A 19,124-nucleotide genomic window follows, 5' to 3' on the forward strand; every position below is an offset into this window, starting at 1 on the left:
TATCCAAGTGGATACTGCACACTGGTGGTGGTTGAGGAGAGTCTTCTCAACCTTCTCAACTCTTCTTTAGGAGATTTCGGTCTTTTACCATTCATGTAGATAGGTGCTGCACTGGCATGACTGGACATAGCCTCCCGAGAGCATTCCAAATATAGCCGACAGTGGACTGAATGCTAGGAAGACTTAGGTCTTTCTTCCACCATGCTGCTTAAAAAGTACCTTTTTTTCCCGGAGAATGCAGGGATTGCTTTTTATTATCATTATCATTTTTTCAATGTTAAAATACTTTCTCCTGTCCCATTTAATGTGGAGAGACAACTATAAGTTAAGCAATATGCAGGTTCACATCCTGTCAATTCCGTTTGGTGCAACTAAAGTTATGCAGAAATTACCCACTTACAGTCTCTGTGTTACTTTTTTTGTGTTTTAGGAGATGCTTTCAGACCTCAGCTGCAGTAAGGAGAAGAGAAACGTGAGGTCAACAGTGGTCTGTTTAGCTATACATTCACTTGTATGGTCCATTTGCCTATTTAGCATAGCTGTGTGCTTGCTGGCTGTTTACTACTACTGTCATGAGATTGACAAGGTCAGACTCAAATATTTTCATCATTATGGACACTGAGCAAAAGCGTATTTTCAGATCTGTGTACGTTTGAGTCTTGAGTAAGCAGAAGGCTTATCAGTAAAGCAACAACACAATTAGTTGTGCCACGAATGGTCACGTCCTGTTCGGCGCTCACAGCAGAGTCACTTCTGCACCTGCAGCCTCATCACATACAAACAGCTTCATGCATCTGCAAACTATATTGTCTGGTTGCCAATATTGGAAATATTATTTTGAGGACTGCTTACTGACTATCACCTAAAAACATATGTTGAGATTTTAATTTCAAAACCATAACTATTAATAGGAAGTTGGTCTTTCTTAAAGGGATAGTTCACACAAAAAATTTAATTCTTTCATCATTTACTCACCCTCATGCTATTCCAGATGTGTTTGACTTTCTTTCTTCTGCAGAACACAAGTTAAGATTTTAGAAGAATATTTCAGCTCTTTAGGTCCATACAATACAAGTGAATGGTGATCAGACTTTTGTAGCTCCAAAAATCACATTAAGGAAACATAAAAGTAATCATAAGACTCCAGTGGTTAAATCTATGTCTTCATTTTTATTTAACAGTAATGCACATTATATAAACACAATGGAAGACAAACACAGGGACAGAAAATATTTAGCTCAGATAAGTTTTACATTTTCTGAGAACACAAATACAATATAGAGGGGGAATAACATTTGCAGACATACACTGATATAATATGTTGTGAATGTATGTGTGTGTGTTTGTCTGTGTGTGTGTGTTGCATGCAGATTAAATTGCTTTGGTTTGTGTGGTGTATTTTGTATCTTTGGGTTAATATGAAATGCAGTTCTGGTGTAGTGGGAGTTAAAAGGAAAGGTCAATATTTTTGGATATGCTGTTGTGTCTGGATCACTACCTCTCCATTATGGCAAATTTTGTCCTCAGGTTGTGTTATGGTTAAAAGCCTCTTCTCTGAATTTGCAGTGGGCCCCCCCCCCCATCTGGGTATCCACAGTCAATGTGGCCGGTACCTCCGCAATCCCATCTGGGGTGACAGCCATGTCTTCAGAGAGCTGGACAGTTATCTTTGGTTGTGGGTCATGAATATTCAAGAGTTATTCATTTCACCGTGGGTCAATGCAGCCGGTGTGGCCAGTACCGCTGCTACCAGGGGGAGTCCACTCGCTGCATGTAGTTATACATGTGGCTTCTAACCGTAAAGCTCATGGATTTGGGAAATAGCAATGGGCTAGGATGAAGTGAGGTGCAGCTATTTCTCCCAAATCTGTCTGGAGGCTATAGTGGTTCAGACAGAACTCTATTTAGTATTTAAGGTGAACTAGGAGGTAAACACAACATTGAGACTATCACATTGAACGATCCAACGTCGGACATGACACACAAGGGAATTTAAATAAGCAGGGAAACAAACAAGGGGCAGGTGCCGCTTGCAGCTGAAGGTTGTCATGATTCCCATGGAAACGCTTATTCTGCCAGCGCCACCTGAAACACATAAGGGCAAAACGTAAACACGCTTTGACCAAAACAGACAGGGAATGATGATGCCACGGTCCTCATCAGACAAAACACTCAACATGGTGACAAGACAGTGACATCACTGGTAGAGTTCGACCGATATTGTTTTTTTCAGGCCGATGCCGATCTTTTGAAATCCGGGTCGGCCGATGGCCAATTAATGCTGCCGATTTATTTTGTCCGATATTTGTCCGATATGTGCTTGTTTTTAACCTCTTATTTGAACCTTTTATTTGAAAGATAAAATGTAACACAAATAATTACTTAAGATAGACAACATTTCTCAACAAATACATTTATTGAACACTTGACCAATCTGCACTTGTACACTTAAATTAAAAATGTATAATGTAAAAACATATTGTATAAATAATGTATAACAAATATATTAAATAAACAAAGCAGGTGTTACGAACTGCTCCGAGACACGAAGGTTGAGATCCAAATGCAGCTTTAATTAAGGGGCAATCCAGACACGTAATCCAATATTCATAGCGTCCAAGAGAAGCACAGGCATAACTAGGGATGGGTACCGTTAAGATTTTAATGGTATTACTATCTTACCGATACTGCTTATCGATCCAGTACTTTAACAGTATTCTTAACGGTTCTTTTTGTTATATATATATATATATATATATATATATATATATATATATATATATATATATATATATATATATATATATATATATATATATTACACAAAGATAAATGTTATATAGGCACAGTGATTTAATTTCAGGAAGGTCTACTAACATTACTGTTCAGGTGTGGTCTAAAAAGAAATCTAATAAAGTAATCAATTGTAAAATAACACTGCATAGTTTATCATAGATAGATTAATGCTTATTAATACAGAAGTTATTCATTCAAGAGCTGTAAGTGATTTTTCTCTTTGCCTTTTGTTGTTTGATTCGCAGTAATGGCTCAATCGTCAGCATGTTTATTAGACTGCTTCCCCTATAAGACCGAGTCTAATAGGCTCCTGATGCAACATATTTTCTCCCAACTATTTCCATAACTATGTCCATTAAACTGTGTTTAAATGAATCTCCAAGACGGTCGTTTTGACATATTTTTGTGTATAGTTGATCATTTAGACGCGCACATGAAACCCAAAGTAGCCTATACTTTGTTTGTCTCGTTGTGGTCTGTTTTGGAGCACGCGCCACCTTGGGAACGGTATCTCTTGCGCTCTTTTTATTATTAAAGCGTCCCACAATTTAGCAACAGTAGCTAGACTGCATTTTACAACAATCACCAATCGTGCTGATTCTGACGTTAAGTTTGAGTTTTAGGGAGAAATGTCAGTGCACCGCTGTGAAGGGAAGGAAGTTGTGCTAGACAGAATGCGGCTTATGTATAAATATTCTTTTTATAATCTTTGGAAGGCGAAATCTAAAATAAAATCAGACTAATATCATAGATCTAAACCAGGCTATTTTTGAATGTTTCGTTCTGTCACTCATTAAGCAGGGCTCGTGTTGTGCTCGCTGTGGCACTGCGTGAGAGATCTCTCTCTCTCTCTCTCTCGCTCTCTGAATGCGAATAGCTAAATTGCATCACAGACAAATAGTTTCATATTATTATACATAGAAATAGCTGGCTGGAGATAAAATAACTTTCTCTTTATAGCAATAATAAATGTATTTTCTTAATTTCTCCAGTACCGACAGCAGAACCGATAACGTCCGAGCTTACCAAAGCCAGTCCTTCACTAGCCGATTAATCGGTCGACCTCTAATCAATGGAGGGTGCACGGCGGTAACTCACTCGCGGCAGTAATTCACATGCGGCGGTAACCAACTACCGGACACATGCACCCACACAAAGCATGTACATGAAACACAAGACAGACAGGGGACGATGATGTCATGGTCCTCGTCAGAAGATGTAATCTCTCCACCTAATCCTGGGTCTTCTCCGAGGCCTCCTCCTAGCAGGATGTGCCTGAAACACCTCCCTAAGGACCTAAACACCTCCCCCCATCCTTACCAGATGCTCAAACCACCTCAACTGACTCCTTTTGACGCAAAGGAGCAGCGGCTCTACTCCGAGCTCCTCACGGATGACTGAGCTCCTCACCCTATCTCTAAGGGAGAAGCCCGCCACCCTTCTGAGGAAGCCCATTTCGGCCGCTTGTACTCGTGACCTAGTTCTTTCGGTCATGACCCAGCCTTCATGACCATAGGTGAGGGTAGGAACAAAAATTGGCCGATAGATCGAGAGCTTTGCCTTCCGGCTCAGCAATGGGCTAGGATAGGTCGCAATATCGCCCCCGCTGCCCCAATTCTCCGGCCAACCTCCCGCTCCATTGTCCCCTCACTCGTGAACAAGACTCTGAGGTACTTGAACTCCTTCACTTGGGGCAATACCTCCTTCCCTACCTGGAGTACGCACTCCATCGGTTTCCAGCTGAGAACCATGGCCTCAGGTTGAAATCATTATATGAAATAATTTTGCCTCTCATAACAGAGTTAGCTGTTTCCCATTGTGTGCATGCAGATATTCCTTCAGTGCTAATTTCTCTCGAAAAAGAATTCCCATTCCTGTTTAAAAAGGTTGTTAAGCATTGAGGTATTAAATCGCCATCTAAGTGGTGGATGTGGCTGGTGCTCTGCTAGAAAAGTGATGCTGATGGGGGTATGGTCAGAAACAGTGATAGCATGAATAATTGAGTCAACGATTTTATGTGTTTTAGAATTGTTTGTCCAAACATAATCTATTCGGAAATAGGATTTTTGATGCAGGGAATAGTATGAATAGTCCTTACTGTTAGGATTCTTAAACCTGCAGATGTCTGTCAGTCCATAATCTGAGATAATATTTCTTAATAAGGGATGAAGAATGGTTTATTTTGCATGACTTCAGACATGATATGATAGGTGTGGGTGTGAAACAGGGCATACTCTAAATCTCCATTTACATTTCTACATAATGACTTAAATATTGTTCTGTTTCTCCCCCACACCTAATATATCACTTCAGAAGATATTGATTTAACCACTGGAGTCTTAGGATTACTTTTATGTTTCTTTTATTTGATTTTTGGAGCTACAAAGGTCTGATCACCATTCACTTGCATTGTATGGACCAACAGAGCTGATATATATATATATATATATATATATATATATATATATATATATATATATATATATATATATATATATATATATATATAAATCTTTGTGTTCTGCTGAAGAAAGAAAGTCCCTTTAACATCCAGTCAAGTTCTTCCATATGGAGGATGGCACAATAAGAATAGAATTTTGATATTTAAAAAATTGGCAATTACACTAGACAGACAAGTGTATAGTACAAAGCTGTCGACTCTTTTTTGGAACAAATGGAATGCCACACCAGCTTTTGCCCCACACATTTCTTTATGGACCTCATGTTGTGCACAGGAGCATTGTTATGCTGGAACAGAAAACAGCACTACCCAAACTGTTGGAAGTACGTAGTTCTGTAGAATGTTACAGTATGTTTTAGCATTATTTTTCTTCATCAGAAGTTAAGAGGCAAACACGTTCATTAGAATAAAATGTCTGCATACTACACTGTGAAAAAACTAATTTTTCTGTTGAAAGCTTTTAGAAAGTAAATTAAAAATTAAGTAATAGTAATGTGATTACTTGATAAAGTAATTAGTAATCTGATTTCTATTTTTTATTGGGTTACTTTTTGAGTAACTCACCCATTAGGTGTGTATATATATATATATATATATATATATATATAGGTGTATGCTGAAATATTGCAAATTTTACAGAAATGCTTTGATGGTTCAGTCACAGGAAACAGCACCATTTGCTTCCCCATGACTTCAATGCAACATCCTCATTAATCTAATTTTCTAATGTTTTCCAAAAGTTGCTCGTCCACACTCAAATATCTGAAAACACTCAAATCCCCTTACTCTGCATGCAAACAATTTTTTAGAAGCGTGGTGTGTCTTTTCCATGTACAGTTTGAAATACAATTGTCCTCATGTTTCGCTGCCAGACAACAATTCCGAGTTAACTTCCTTCACCTTTGGAGGAATGCAATGTGAAGGTTTTACAAAGTAAGATTCATTTTTATCAACGCTATCAAAGTAGATAGCAGACACAACAGTGCTGCTAAAACATGAGTTGAATGAATCACATGACTTCGTCAACCCAACAAATACGTCACCATTTTTTTTATATCTCCACACTACAAGACAAAGACAGCATTTTCAAATGTATCCATCTCAGTGTGGACGGAAGGCCAAAACGTAGAGAAAAATATGCATTTTCACACAAAGTATGGATGTGGCCTTAACAGGAAACCTCACAGATACTGATCCTAGTCATGTTATTTGATTCATTTAACTATGTTTAGTCTGAAATACAAATGGACATTTTAAATGAACAAATCTTTGACTGTTTTTCATTAGTATATCACCAAATTTGCATTATATAAAATAAAATTAGTTTTTATTTCCACCTACACTTTGCTTTTATTGAAATTAAAATATCATCTTTATGCATGTTCTTAACAAATATCTTTGTCCCTTGCTTTGTCCTTTTCAATCTTGCTAAGCTGTGAAACTTCTCCCTTTTACAAATGAAAAACACAATTCCAAGCACCTTTTCCTGAAAATAAGCCTTCTCTGGTCTGAAGTGTTTATGAATACTTAATTGAAATAATATACATTGTACTGTATTTGCGTGCCTGTATCCCATGTAGAGATGTTTTAACCAAGATGATCAAGTGAGTTTGCTGATTTTCCCTCTGGTCATATCTTGCATCAGCCATCTACTGCCTGGTTTCTTCAACATCTTATCTAGGGCAGAGCATTACAAGTCACCGGATGTTCATATTTATGTCTCCATCATAAGGTCAGCAAATGCCATTTACATTACTACACTATGTACCACTTATTCGCTTCCTGTTTAACTCCCCTGCGTGCAACAGGAAACAGCATATGCCATTTGATCACTTTATTTTGCTTCTCAATCTAGCATGACTTGTTAAAGTATTTAAACATTTGAAAATGCATTTCATACTGACAATGACTTGGATACACCTTTTGTTATGATGAAAAGGATTTCAAATTCTACTTTAAAATTCATTTTGGTCATTTTTGTGGTTCTTAATATCAAAAATGTCAAAGCTACGCCACCTCGCTACAGAGGTTTGGCATAATCTTTTAGTATTATTTGATTAAAAGATTAAAAACTAGTGTGGTGTAACCAACATGAAGGAAGCCATTATGTTGGCAAGAAGAGTATATAACAGGAAATGTTGTCTCAGAGGTGACCCTTGTAGATCCTCACGACTTTGTGTAAAGGTCAATAATTCTCTTTAAATATATACAACAAATTACATTTTCAGGTTGTCAAATGGTATAACCCCAAGAAAACTTAATATGATGTAATGTTTGTTAGAATGAAGTACTAATTTAAATAAAAACATAAATGACATTTAAAATAATTTCTCCTATCATAGCCTAATATGCAGAGCCAGCTGCAAGTAAGCCATTCTTAGATTGATTTCCTCAAAACACTGTGTCTCTGTGGCGCTATAAAAATTGTAGTTTGTTTTGAGTGACCCGTTCAGCTCGACACACAACACTGGCTTGACCAATGGCGTGAGTTTGAGGCATCTGTTTGATCAATCAAAACTGTTTGAAAACAAAGTTCCGTTCAGTGGCGCTGGTGGTGCAGATGTCACACAATTCAGCTTTAAATACATTATACACTGAATTTGAGGTCTTTTTGTTTTATACCCATAATGAAGTCTTATGTTTTCTTATGATTTTGCAGTAGCGGTGCCCTAATAAGCATGAGTAATTTGCAAATACTATGCACATAAACATTTCCTAGTAATACTTGGCATGGTTCATAACCGTGAGTTCCAGATAAGTTTGTGTAGATAATAATAGACTGTCATCACTTGAATCATATATCATTTTTGTTTCTTCCTCTTTCACAGGAACTTGTTGTTGAAGGGTTGCATTTTTATTGTGTTGTGTTTCCACTGGCTGGAGAATATTGCTGCCCAGCAGGTAAAACAATATATTCAGGTGACAATGATCTTTCTGAAATTAGTAACACAATGTTGTTATTGGTGCTGCACATGAACATCATGGCAGTTAGTGGTAGTTGATCAAGCTGTCAATCCCAACCATTAGGATGCATGTGAATGATAATTTTGTTTGGATGTATTTTCTTTCTATGATCTTTTAGATGATTATTATACATGTATATCGAAGGTTTGTTTACAATATATATGTTTTCAATTGTGTTTACTTGCAGTGCTGGGAGACATTTGTTGGTCAAGAGCTTTATAGGCTGGTTTTGATGGATCTCATATTTGCGATGCTTTACATTGTCTTTGGAGAGTTTCTGTGGGGGTGAGTTCATGTGATTCTGGATGATGACAGTGACTGATGTTCACCGGGTTTGTTGACACTTTCTGTCCCCTCAGGCTGTGCACGCAAAACATGTCATTGAGAAGAAGGAAACTAGTGTTTGACATTTCACGAAATGTGCTGGAGCTCATCTATGGTCAAACGCTTGTGTGGTAATGTCATTTCCCCTGCTAATCACGAAGAAGCATTTCATCCCCACTTGAGCTGTTGTTCAGGTAGTTTCTTTCGAACAGTCTTTCCTTCGATTTCTTTGCAGGCTCGGAGTGCTGTTTGCTCCGCTGCTGCCCGCAGTACAAATTGGGAAACTGTTTCTCATGTTCTACATGAAAAAGGTGAAGGGATATTTCACCCAAAATGGAAAAGTCTGTTACCATTTATTCACCCTCATGTCATTCTAAACTCATTTGATTTTCATCAGTCACCATTCACTTTCATTGTATGGAAAAGTAACGGACAAAAAAAGTATTCTAGTTTTAATAATAATCCAGGACCCCCCAATTAATTTGATTGATCTTGTTTTAGAAACAACACTACATAAGATATTTAGAGTTTTTATAGTCAAAACAAGTGAAAAAGAAGTAATCCAAAGTATTTAGAATACGTTACTGACCTTGAGTAATCTAACGGAATACATTACAAATGACATTTTACAGCATGTATTCTGTAATCTGTAGTGGAATACATTTAAAAAGTAACCCTCCCAACCCTGCCTCTCACCCCCTCAATAGACAAGTTTGGTGACAAACTTCCAAGCACCCAGGAAGCACTGGAGAGCGACACAGATGAGCACCCTCTTCATCACCCTCCTGTTCTTCCCCTCCTTCATTGGGCCCCTGGCATGTGTCATATATACAATGTGGAGGTATGATAAGAGCATTCACTCTCTTCACAACACTGCCGATGGAGGGCCAATTCTGCCAAAATAAAATAAAATAATTTCCCACTGTACCACTGCTCTAATCAGGACTCAAGAACTATGCCTGTATGTAAAAGCCACACCCCTTTATTATCATATAAGGACAAATAAAATATAGAAATTAATAAATAGAATAAATATGCATGGAAATAAATCAATGAAAGAATAAATACAGACATGCATATATATATGTATACGTAAATACATTTAGATACAATTATAATAGTTGAACTTTTGTTTTGATTGATTGAATGACATGATGTAAATAAATGATAAATAAATAAATAGTTAGTTAACACAAAATAAATGCAAACTGCATCTGAGTCCAGCACACAAAACTAATAATTTCCATAAATGTTTAGTTTATAATGCGATTATGATTATGAACGGTTCTCTTAGTTTCAAGCCGTCGTCAGGGTGCGGGCCATTCAGCGACCCCGACAAGAAACTCTTGGACAGCTGGGCATACAAAAACCTGGTGGACAACCCTTTATTCCTTTTCATTATCACAGGCCTGTTACTGTGAGTATTTTTTGCTTGTGGGTTCATCAAAATTTTGTTGTTTTTTTGGTGTGATCCATATGTTGACATTTGATAATGTATTAGGGATAATGAACTAACAATGAACAATATTTTTGTTCAACATTAAGTTGATGTTAATTTCTAACCATTTTCATTTTCAGTTTATGTTAATATATAACACACGTCCCTAAATGAACATATACAACTTTTGGGTATGTAACTGATCAAATTTCTCACGGCTGTATTGTATCGTGGTTTTAGGGTCACTGTTTTGGTATGGCCTGCCAAATCCAAAGTGAGAATACTATTTACTTGGTAACAATCACTAAAACAGGTTTCCTTAACTTAAAGTTTATTCTAATTTAATTTTTAATAATGAACAATTTAATAAAAATAAAAAAAACTTGCATTATTTTGCTAAATACATAAACATTTCAAACCGAACATATATTCAACATTTGGTAACATCACTATAGGAAGAATATACTGCTGCTAAAATGGATATGAGAAGGGTTGTTGTAACATGGCTTGAGTGTTTTAATTATAATCTGAAATACCAAATCTTCATCAAAGAAGTTGGGCTACATACTGTATATTTGGTTATGAACATCCTCAGCACTTAAGTTAATCTTTTGTGTCAGTCCCAATAAAAACAGATGGGACACATGTAGAAAGTTGACCCACTTGAGACACAGGCAACATACTTAGGCTACAGAGCAACAGAATCATAAAGGTGCATTAGCGGAGGTTGCCTGTCTTTTTGATTCTGTGTTTTCTTCACCAAACCGTTAAAAGGAATAGTTCACACAAAAATTCAATTTCTCTCATTATTCACTTACCTTGATGCCATCACAGATGTTAATGACTGTCTTTCGTCAGCAGAACACAAATGAAGATTTGTGATGTGATATGATTTGTGATGAAATGAAGAAGGTCCTTATAATGTAAGTAAACGTGTGCCAGCACTTTGAGGGTCCAAAAGTCACATTTAGGCAGCATAAGAAACAAGTCGATAATTAAAACGTTTTTAACTTTAAAATGGCACTTCCGTCTCTGATGCTGTTTGAAACGGCCAAACTCTCACGTGACGTTCGTTCTTCTGTTGTAAATTAGCGCCACTTCCAAATTCTTGTGTTAACTCACCAACACGCTTACATTCACGCGACAGCTACATGATGCGTCAACTGCTGGTAGAAAGTGCTTTTAAAAGACAATAACTTTTTAATTATCAATTTATTTTTTTACACAAACGTATCGATGTGCTTCAGAAGACAATCATTGATCTGTGGATTACTTTTATGCTGCCTAAATGTGACTTTTGGACCATCAAAGTGCTTGCACCTGTTTACTTGCATTATAAGGACCTGACAGAGCTCAAACTCAAACATATAACAAAGAAAAAACACAACATTGAGTCAACATTTAACCTCCACTATTACCCTCCCCAATCACCAACCCCATCCCGACCCCCAACGAACACCCCTGTGGTCAGAAATAGAATACACACACAAAAATAAATAAAAAAAATAACCAAAATAAATTATAATATAATAATCATATATAATTCAAACGAAACCTCTCTCTCCACATCCCCTCCCCGAGAGTCCCCCATAAACACCAAATACCTGCCCCACTTCCTAGCAAACAAATCTCGAACCCCCAGCCCTCTGCTCAACATCTCAAAAGCTGCCACCCTCCCCATATCCGTACACCACTCCGGAAATAAGGTAGCCCCATCTGACTTCCATCCGCTTTCATCTCCATGGAAGTGGTCGATCGACCTATTACAGCCTGATCCTCCAAGTCTGCGACGACCTTCGCCAGCATTGCAGAGATACTCGACAGCTGACACTGAATTTCTCCCGCCGCACCAACTAGACTGAGTCCTGGTCTGCTTCCCTGTCAGAAGTATCAGCTCGAGCAGTTAAGCGTCTTTTAATATATCAAGAGTTAGAGGATTTTGAATTCTTTGACATATTGTCTTCATTATACAGTTAATAATCAGGGTGTATCAGGGGGCCTGGGCAGATTTCTTAAGCAACCAAATTGGCCCATTACTAGGGAGGGTAGAGTCATATGGGGAAACCTCCTCATGGTCACAATAATATGTGGTTCTCGCTCTCTGTGGGGCACATGGTGAGTAGTGCATGGATGCTGCAGAGAATAGAGTGTCTCCACACGCACTATGTCTCCGCCTTAACGTGCTCAACAAGCCACATGATAAGATGCGCGGATTGACGGTCTCAGATGCATAGGCAACTGAGATTTGTCCTCTGCCACCCGGAGTGAGGCGAGTCACTATGCCACGAAGACCTGGAGCACATTGGGAATTGGGCATTCCAAATTTGTGAGAAAGGGGAGAAATCAGGGGGTATGGAATCTCACCAGTTTATGACATAAAAAGTATTAAAAACTAGCAAAATACGCAGAGCTCGCCATTCACATGTCCGAACCTTGTGTGGCGTCACACGACTTCTGCTTTATCCTCTTCTAAAAATCTTAATTTGTGTTTTGCTGAAGAAAGACAGTCATACACATCTGGGATGGCATCAGGGAAAAAGGATCATGAGAGAATTTTCATTGAACTATTCCTTTAAGGCCGAAACTTACTGTGCATGAACGCAGACGTGAGCACTTGGCCAATGCGTGGTTGAAAATAGCTAATGTGCTCTCTTGCATTACTGTGATACTGAACAAACCTCATTACTCTTGGAGATGATTGAGTTACCTTCAAAAGTCTGTGCCATTTAACTGGATGTGTTATTATTCTGGTATATTGACTTTATTTTTGCGCAGCAATATTCTTTTCAAAATGTTGTTCCATCATGACAATGGTTGTCTTTAGTCATTAGTGTGATAGTTCACACGTTCACACAAGTTTCATGTCTATCCTTGTATTTTTCATCTGGTCGAGGTTGATCAGGGTTTTAGAAAGTAATTATTAATAAGTAATGCAGTTACATTTCAGACAGAGTAAGTAGCACAGTAATCTAATTACACTGTAGAAGATGTAATTTGTAGTTAGTAATTAATTACTTTTTTGAGTAACTTACCCAAAACTGGTTTTCACATTTTTGAAGAGTGTGCATGTGCTCACGTGCATCGGGGGAATCCTGAAGTCTGATGTAGAGGGAAATCTTCTTTTGCAGCACAATGCATCTGTTGCATTCCACAGTCCATGCAGCTTTCCTGTTGTGGCAGGGCGGAGGGCGGGGCTGGGTCGTGATCCTACACACCCGGTCCCGTATTAGGATAATCAAGCCTCCTCCTTTCCATTGATCCGCCCTGCTACACCTGTCTTCAGCAGCTTTCTCGCATTAAATGGCTTTCTGGTGTACGTGTAAATGAGCTTTTATAATTTAATATTCACAGAAGTTATTACTCCACCCCCTGCGTAACGTGTTAAACCAACATGGTTCGAATGATGGATGTGCGACATAGTTGCTAGAGTTACGGGAAACAGTTGTGACCATCTAGTTCATTTCTCCAACGGTGCATCATACTATGGTAGTTAAGCAATGAGTTACGTTGTACTTGAAACACACCCCAGTTCGGTTTGTAATCAAGAACCGTTACGCCCCTAACAATTTACATTTAAAAATCTATAATATGGCCTGTGTACACATCAATAACAAAGATTAATAAATGCTGTAAAAGTATTGTTCATTGTTATTTCATGTTAACTATTATATTAACTAATGTTAATGTATACAGCCTTATTATAAAGAGAAACAGGTGATTCTTCTTTAATTGTCTCTCTGTTTATTTCCAGATCCATTATATACATACACACACACGTTATGGATGGCCAAAAAAAAGTTATTTCATTGTTGCAGAAACAAATACACAATGTGAGTATTATTATTTATTTAAATGAGTAAAATCCTTTGCACTCTTGGAGGCAAAACTATTTATTGATTTATTTTACCTGGATTATGAATGTGTAATGCAGCAGTGAGAGCGTGATAAATCAAGGATATTATCCTAACTGGATTTGTATATTTTCTCAAAAAAATGTGAGTGGTTTCCATGATGCTGGGGTTTTGTAGGTTGCTGCAAGTCGCTATGCGGTTGCTAAGATGTTCTGAGTGATTTCTAGGCTGATACCTACTGTCTCTAGTCCAATGTGCTCACCCCATATCTTTATGATATTCTGGTCTTTAGATATTGCTCAAGTCCATGTTTGTTTCACCTGTTTGTTTATTGCAATAGCACACCTTATGTCAATGAGCTGCATTATTTGAGTTATCATTAATGTAGGTATAGCGTAAATGCTTCGGTACATGTTACAGGAGTCATTCTTATGCTTAGGCATTTGTTCAAATAGACAATAGATAAAAGCTATAATGATGTTTGCCTTAGTAATCCTCTCAATAACCTTATAATTATGAAATTTAGTTTTCACCCTTTTCTTGGATGCATTAATGGATACATTTCTCTCTTAGGAGGGTGAAGATAAGATGTTCCTTATAGCTAAACTGCAGGCACTCAATGAGCAGAGTGGTCATGTGTTATAACTCAAAGCAGTCAGGTGAGATTTTCTTTGTAATCCTCTGAATTCTTGTCAGCACATTCCTTTGTCCATTCTGGATGTTTTGATTTTTTATCTTTTTCTTTTCCTTCTTCTGAACAGTGTTGTGTGTTTCCGTGACATTGTCAGCTAATGATTGCTTTGTAGAGATATAAGGAAGACTGGATTCTACAGAAAATTTGCAACAAAACCTAACCCAGGAATCATGAGACTTGCAAAACCAGTGCACGGAAATAAACTAGGATTAGAGCTCCTTGTTGGACTCAAATTACACTTGTACTTCATGTGTCCTTGTGTAATCATGTAAAAAATATTTTTATGTTTTTTTTATACTTCAGTTACTTTCTGTTTATATATTATAATTTTTTTTATTATTTTGGTATCTTTGAGGAAATTATGGCCATTTTAAATGTAATTTAAAGTAATTTAGCGTTTCCCATGACATGTTAATGAGATTAAATTAAGTTTATCACTTTGCTGTTATTTGGAGGTGTAAGATGTACAAATAAATGCAACATTTATTGTTGTAAAAGACCAATATTTCTGACTACTTGCATTCTGCTCTCAAATATTTTTGTATTAAGACAACTGAACTTTATAATTTTACCTTTATTTCAGGCAACCAGTTTCCTTAGGACATTATCCTAATATAAAGTCATTATATAATCCCTTATTTGTTGTTGGTGCTGTATATTATAATTACTAGAGACTATATGGTCATATGTAATACAAGGACAATGCAGTGGTTTCCAAACTGTCATTCAAACCTGTCATATTTAATTCTGAAGAATGTTGTTCAAATGGTGGCCAAAGCTAAGAATATCTGTGCAGAAATGCATTCTATGAGGGAGGATCTTACTTATCTTGATCTAATGTCTACTGTATAAAGAGGTGTTTTTGCTTGTGTTCTCAATACCACGCCATATCAACTACAGCATCTGTCATTCAGTAACCCAAAGGAAGGTACGTTTCTTTTCTTCTTGTGCTTTTGCTTTATCCTCTTGAATAATTTCTTTAAACTATTCAGCATTGCTTAAAGATTAGATGAATTGGTTATCCCTACTGGCTTTGTATAATTGCTTGTTTTATGGTACATCAGCCCATAATCTTGGAATTGTTGTTTTACTGATTATTTATAGGTACTAAGTTTGTATATCAATGGAATCCAAGCACACCTTATACATCCGACTACCAAAAGAATATGAGGGATCTATTCAAGAATTTGGAGAATGGGTAAACTGTTGTTATATGATGTTGTTTATTCTGTCATGTTTGTGCGATGCTAAGAGTATGAGATTAACTATATACTATCATTTTCACAGGACCATGGGATTTTTGTGATAAACCTAAATCCATATCTGACAGAGACTGACCTTCGGTCCTACTTCCAAAAGTTTGGGACAATTACAGAATGTGTTGTAAGTGCTTTTATATTGGAAACTTTTAATGCAGGGCAGAACAGTACACTTCTCAAACTTCTCTTTGGTGGCTTATGTTGTGAATCACTATATTGTGAACACGAATTTGAGCTCTAGTAATGGTGTTTATCCAATAAACATTCAGACACTCATGACTTAATGACCTGCGACTTGAATATGAGTTTTCACATAATAACAACACAGCTGGTATTAATCAACAACACTGTAAAATGTGCTATCGTACATCTTCATTTGTAGATGTTAAAAAGTACAGTGCTATTATTAAAGAGAATTATGGAAGCTGGATCCTGCCACGGAATAAAAAAATAAATCCTTTTACAGAGTAAATCAGTAGTGACGCAAGCATATGCTGTGTCTTGTTCTCTCCTTTCAGGGGAAGTAGTAACCAGAGGGTTCTCTTTGTAGTCAGTCACATCAACACTACGTTAGTTGTTGATGCTATGTGGAATCTATACCATCGCAACATGTTACTGAGTGCACACACTTCTCGCACTACTGGCCAAGAGGGTAGAAAACTGCAGACATGATCTGCAAAATCATGCAGGTCCATTAGTGTAGGTTGTAACTGTGCCTTTCTGTTTGATGCTGTGTTTTCGATCACCATACAAGCGCAGCACTTTTAAAGGGCAGAGCATGTGCAATTTCTATGCCTTGTCGGAATCAAAGGGAGGAGGAGAAAAAGCATTCAAGGTTTGCCACATAAGACCTTTAGGAACATAACCATGCCTAGGCTTAAGCACAGCCTTAGACAAACCAGGCCCAAATAGCAGACAAGAATCATGGCCTGACAGGGCCTGAATATCCCCAAATGCTTCACTGAAGCCAGAGCGAGTAAGAATGTGGTGTTCAACGAAAGCACTAAGACCGGGACAGTAGCAGGAAGAGAGGGTTTGAGCCGACTCGCTCCAATTTATAATCAAAGGGTGCTTGCCCACAGATAAACTGCCCAATGGGGCATGGTTTGCTGCTATGGCAGTGACTTAGACTTCAAGCATAGATGAGAAAGTCCTGCATCCAACCCTTTTTGTAAGAAGTGCAGCACTGTATGTAGTGAAATCAGCAAACGTACAAGGCATATAGCTGGCTTGTTGAAGGGGCTCTGGCCTGTAATATGGTGTCAAGCACCGGCTGTGACAACCAGATTGTGTCAGACATCAAGTCTACACAGCTCCAGCTTTGGATGACAGATCATGACACTGATCAGACCGTGAACCTGCACATTGTTCAAGCACCTTGTTCATGTCCCAAAAACCAGACGACCATTGCATAGAGCTTCTCAGCCCGTCGTGACAACTCTGCGTCTGGCCACTCGGCCAAGTGCTATGCACTTCTCACGCCCTTGTTCGTTGGTCAGAATTGCCAACATGGCCATCAACTCGGATTTCATACCAAGAAGGAAACTTGCCTACACACTTTCTAACCAACAGACATTTGAGGCCCAAATGTTCCAGACACTATGTAAGCAAAAGATGCCTGTGTTGCACCTTTGTTCCTCGGACTGTGCTAAAAACAACCAATCGTTGAGGTAGTTTAATTCATGGACGCCGCTTAGCCCCAGCAGAGCGACTGCTACATCAACACATTTAATTTACATGCAGGAAGCAAAAGACAGGCAGAAGGGCTTTGAGCTGGTATGCAGTCCCCTGGAAGTCAATCCTCAAGAACGGCCTGTGACGAGGGGCTATCTGCACATGAAGGAATGCGTCAGTCAGATCGGTTGACACAAAATCTGTTGAATCATCTTGAATGGAAACTTGTTGAGTGACTGATTCAAGCATCTCAAGTCCAGTATGGCCGTAGCACACCATCCTTTCTGGCACCAGCAGAAATTAGCAGCTGTAGGAGCTTTTCTGTACACCGGCATGCTACCTATGGCATCTTTGGTGAGGAGGGATTGTACCTCTGAGTGCAAAATCTGCACATCCTGCTCTGTGACGTCGGAGTGGAGGATGCCGTATAGCGAGATGGATGCCTTACGACTGAAGCCCATAGTCATGAGTAGTTTTGTGTCTCGTGCAACTTCAACGGGGTTCGAAAACTTTGTTGGAATGCGAATATCATGGTCACAGAGCCAACAGCAACACAAACAGTGAACACACTGTAACCGCGATTCTCATTCCCGCCTCATTTACAGCAGAGAAGCGAGTGGGCTACAAAGCGACATGAAGGTGCCTAAAATCTTCTAGCATGGCATCAACAACAGTAAAAACAGGCAGCGAAGTGACCACAAACTGTGCCATAAACTTGTTCCCAGCTACAGTGGTAGGCTTGAACACATTTGCAGATGCTTTCTTTCACTCATTCTTTGAATGGATGTGACATAAGAGGCACAGCACATACGATTTTGTGAAACATTTGAGAAGTGATTAAATTAATATACTCCAATCCTAAACATATCGAGACCAAAACAGTGTTCTTAGTTTCCTTTAGTTCATTTAGTTCTTGTATGAGATGTGAAAGGCACAGCAGTGAGCAGCTGATGCTTGGTGGTTTTCACAAGTGCACATTAAATGGCTGACACCCTGGCCAGTGAATGACTACTGAACTAGGGAGCTGATTTAAACAAGCCACCAGTATTTGTGATGGATTAGTCAACTGTGAAATAACATTCCCTTGTCATGTGTGACTTTCCCTTAATGAACAGGTCAAGACTGACAAGACATCAGGCTGGCCAAAGGGTGTGGGCTTTGTCAGATATTCATCTACAGAGGAGGCTGAAGCAGCGGAGGCAGCTAGACCACCACATCTTGGAGGGTTTCAGACGGATATCTACAAAGTTGTAACACCAAAGGTGTTAACATCAGCAACATCTTGAACATTTATGATCAGATATGATGCAGCAAGACATACAATCAGTTACAACTTTATCATCTGTCTGTCCTGAACAGGTTGCCGAGGCAGATAAAATCTCTCCAATTCCAACAGTTTCATGCAAACCTTCACTTGAACTAGAAATGCCGCACAGACACATCAACAGTCGCTGGTTGCAGTGATTTACACTAAACCTCATCCTCTGATTTTACTCCTAACAAATGTGAAATAAATGTGTCTGTATGTTACACCAGTTTATTGTCAAATGTTATAATTTCATTATCACCTTCATACTACGTTTTGATGTGATTTTATGCTTATAAAATGTTCTACTGTAAACAATGCCTATGTTAATGTCTTTAAATGCTGCATAAATTAATT

General features: G+C 38.2%; 1 protein-coding gene across 1 annotated transcript in view; it reads left to right on the forward strand.

The window, feature by feature from the left end:
• Positions 1-19,124, forward strand: part of LOC127647434 (transmembrane channel-like protein 6) — a 44,242-nt gene extending 25,118 nt beyond the window's left edge. Inside the window, exons 13-27 of the mRNA XM_052131666.1 lie at positions 431-586; positions 6,838-6,989; positions 8,086-8,158; positions 8,409-8,506; positions 8,581-8,676; positions 8,781-8,856; positions 9,253-9,386; positions 9,840-9,962; positions 13,735-13,813; positions 14,408-14,493; positions 14,596-15,456; positions 15,633-15,726; positions 15,816-15,911; positions 18,577-18,723; positions 18,821-19,124. Of these exons, the coding sequence (XP_051987626.1) occupies positions 431-586; positions 6,838-6,989; positions 8,086-8,158; positions 8,409-8,506; positions 8,581-8,676; positions 8,781-8,856; positions 9,253-9,386; positions 9,840-9,962; positions 13,735-13,813; positions 14,408-14,479 (1,059 nt within the window). The 3' untranslated portion in view covers positions 14,480-14,493; positions 14,596-15,456; positions 15,633-15,726; ... (1 more) ...; positions 18,577-18,723; positions 18,821-19,124. The remainder of the gene's footprint in view (positions 1-430; positions 587-6,837; positions 6,990-8,085; positions 8,159-8,408; positions 8,507-8,580; positions 8,677-8,780; positions 8,857-9,252; positions 9,387-9,839; positions 9,963-13,734; positions 13,814-14,407; positions 14,494-14,595; positions 15,457-15,632; positions 15,727-15,815; positions 15,912-18,576; positions 18,724-18,820) is intronic.

This window comes from Xyrauchen texanus, chromosome 8 (genome assembly GCF_025860055.1).
Source record: "Xyrauchen texanus isolate HMW12.3.18 chromosome 8, RBS_HiC_50CHRs, whole genome shotgun sequence".
Taxonomy (NCBI): domain Eukaryota; kingdom Metazoa; phylum Chordata; class Actinopteri; order Cypriniformes; family Catostomidae; genus Xyrauchen; species Xyrauchen texanus.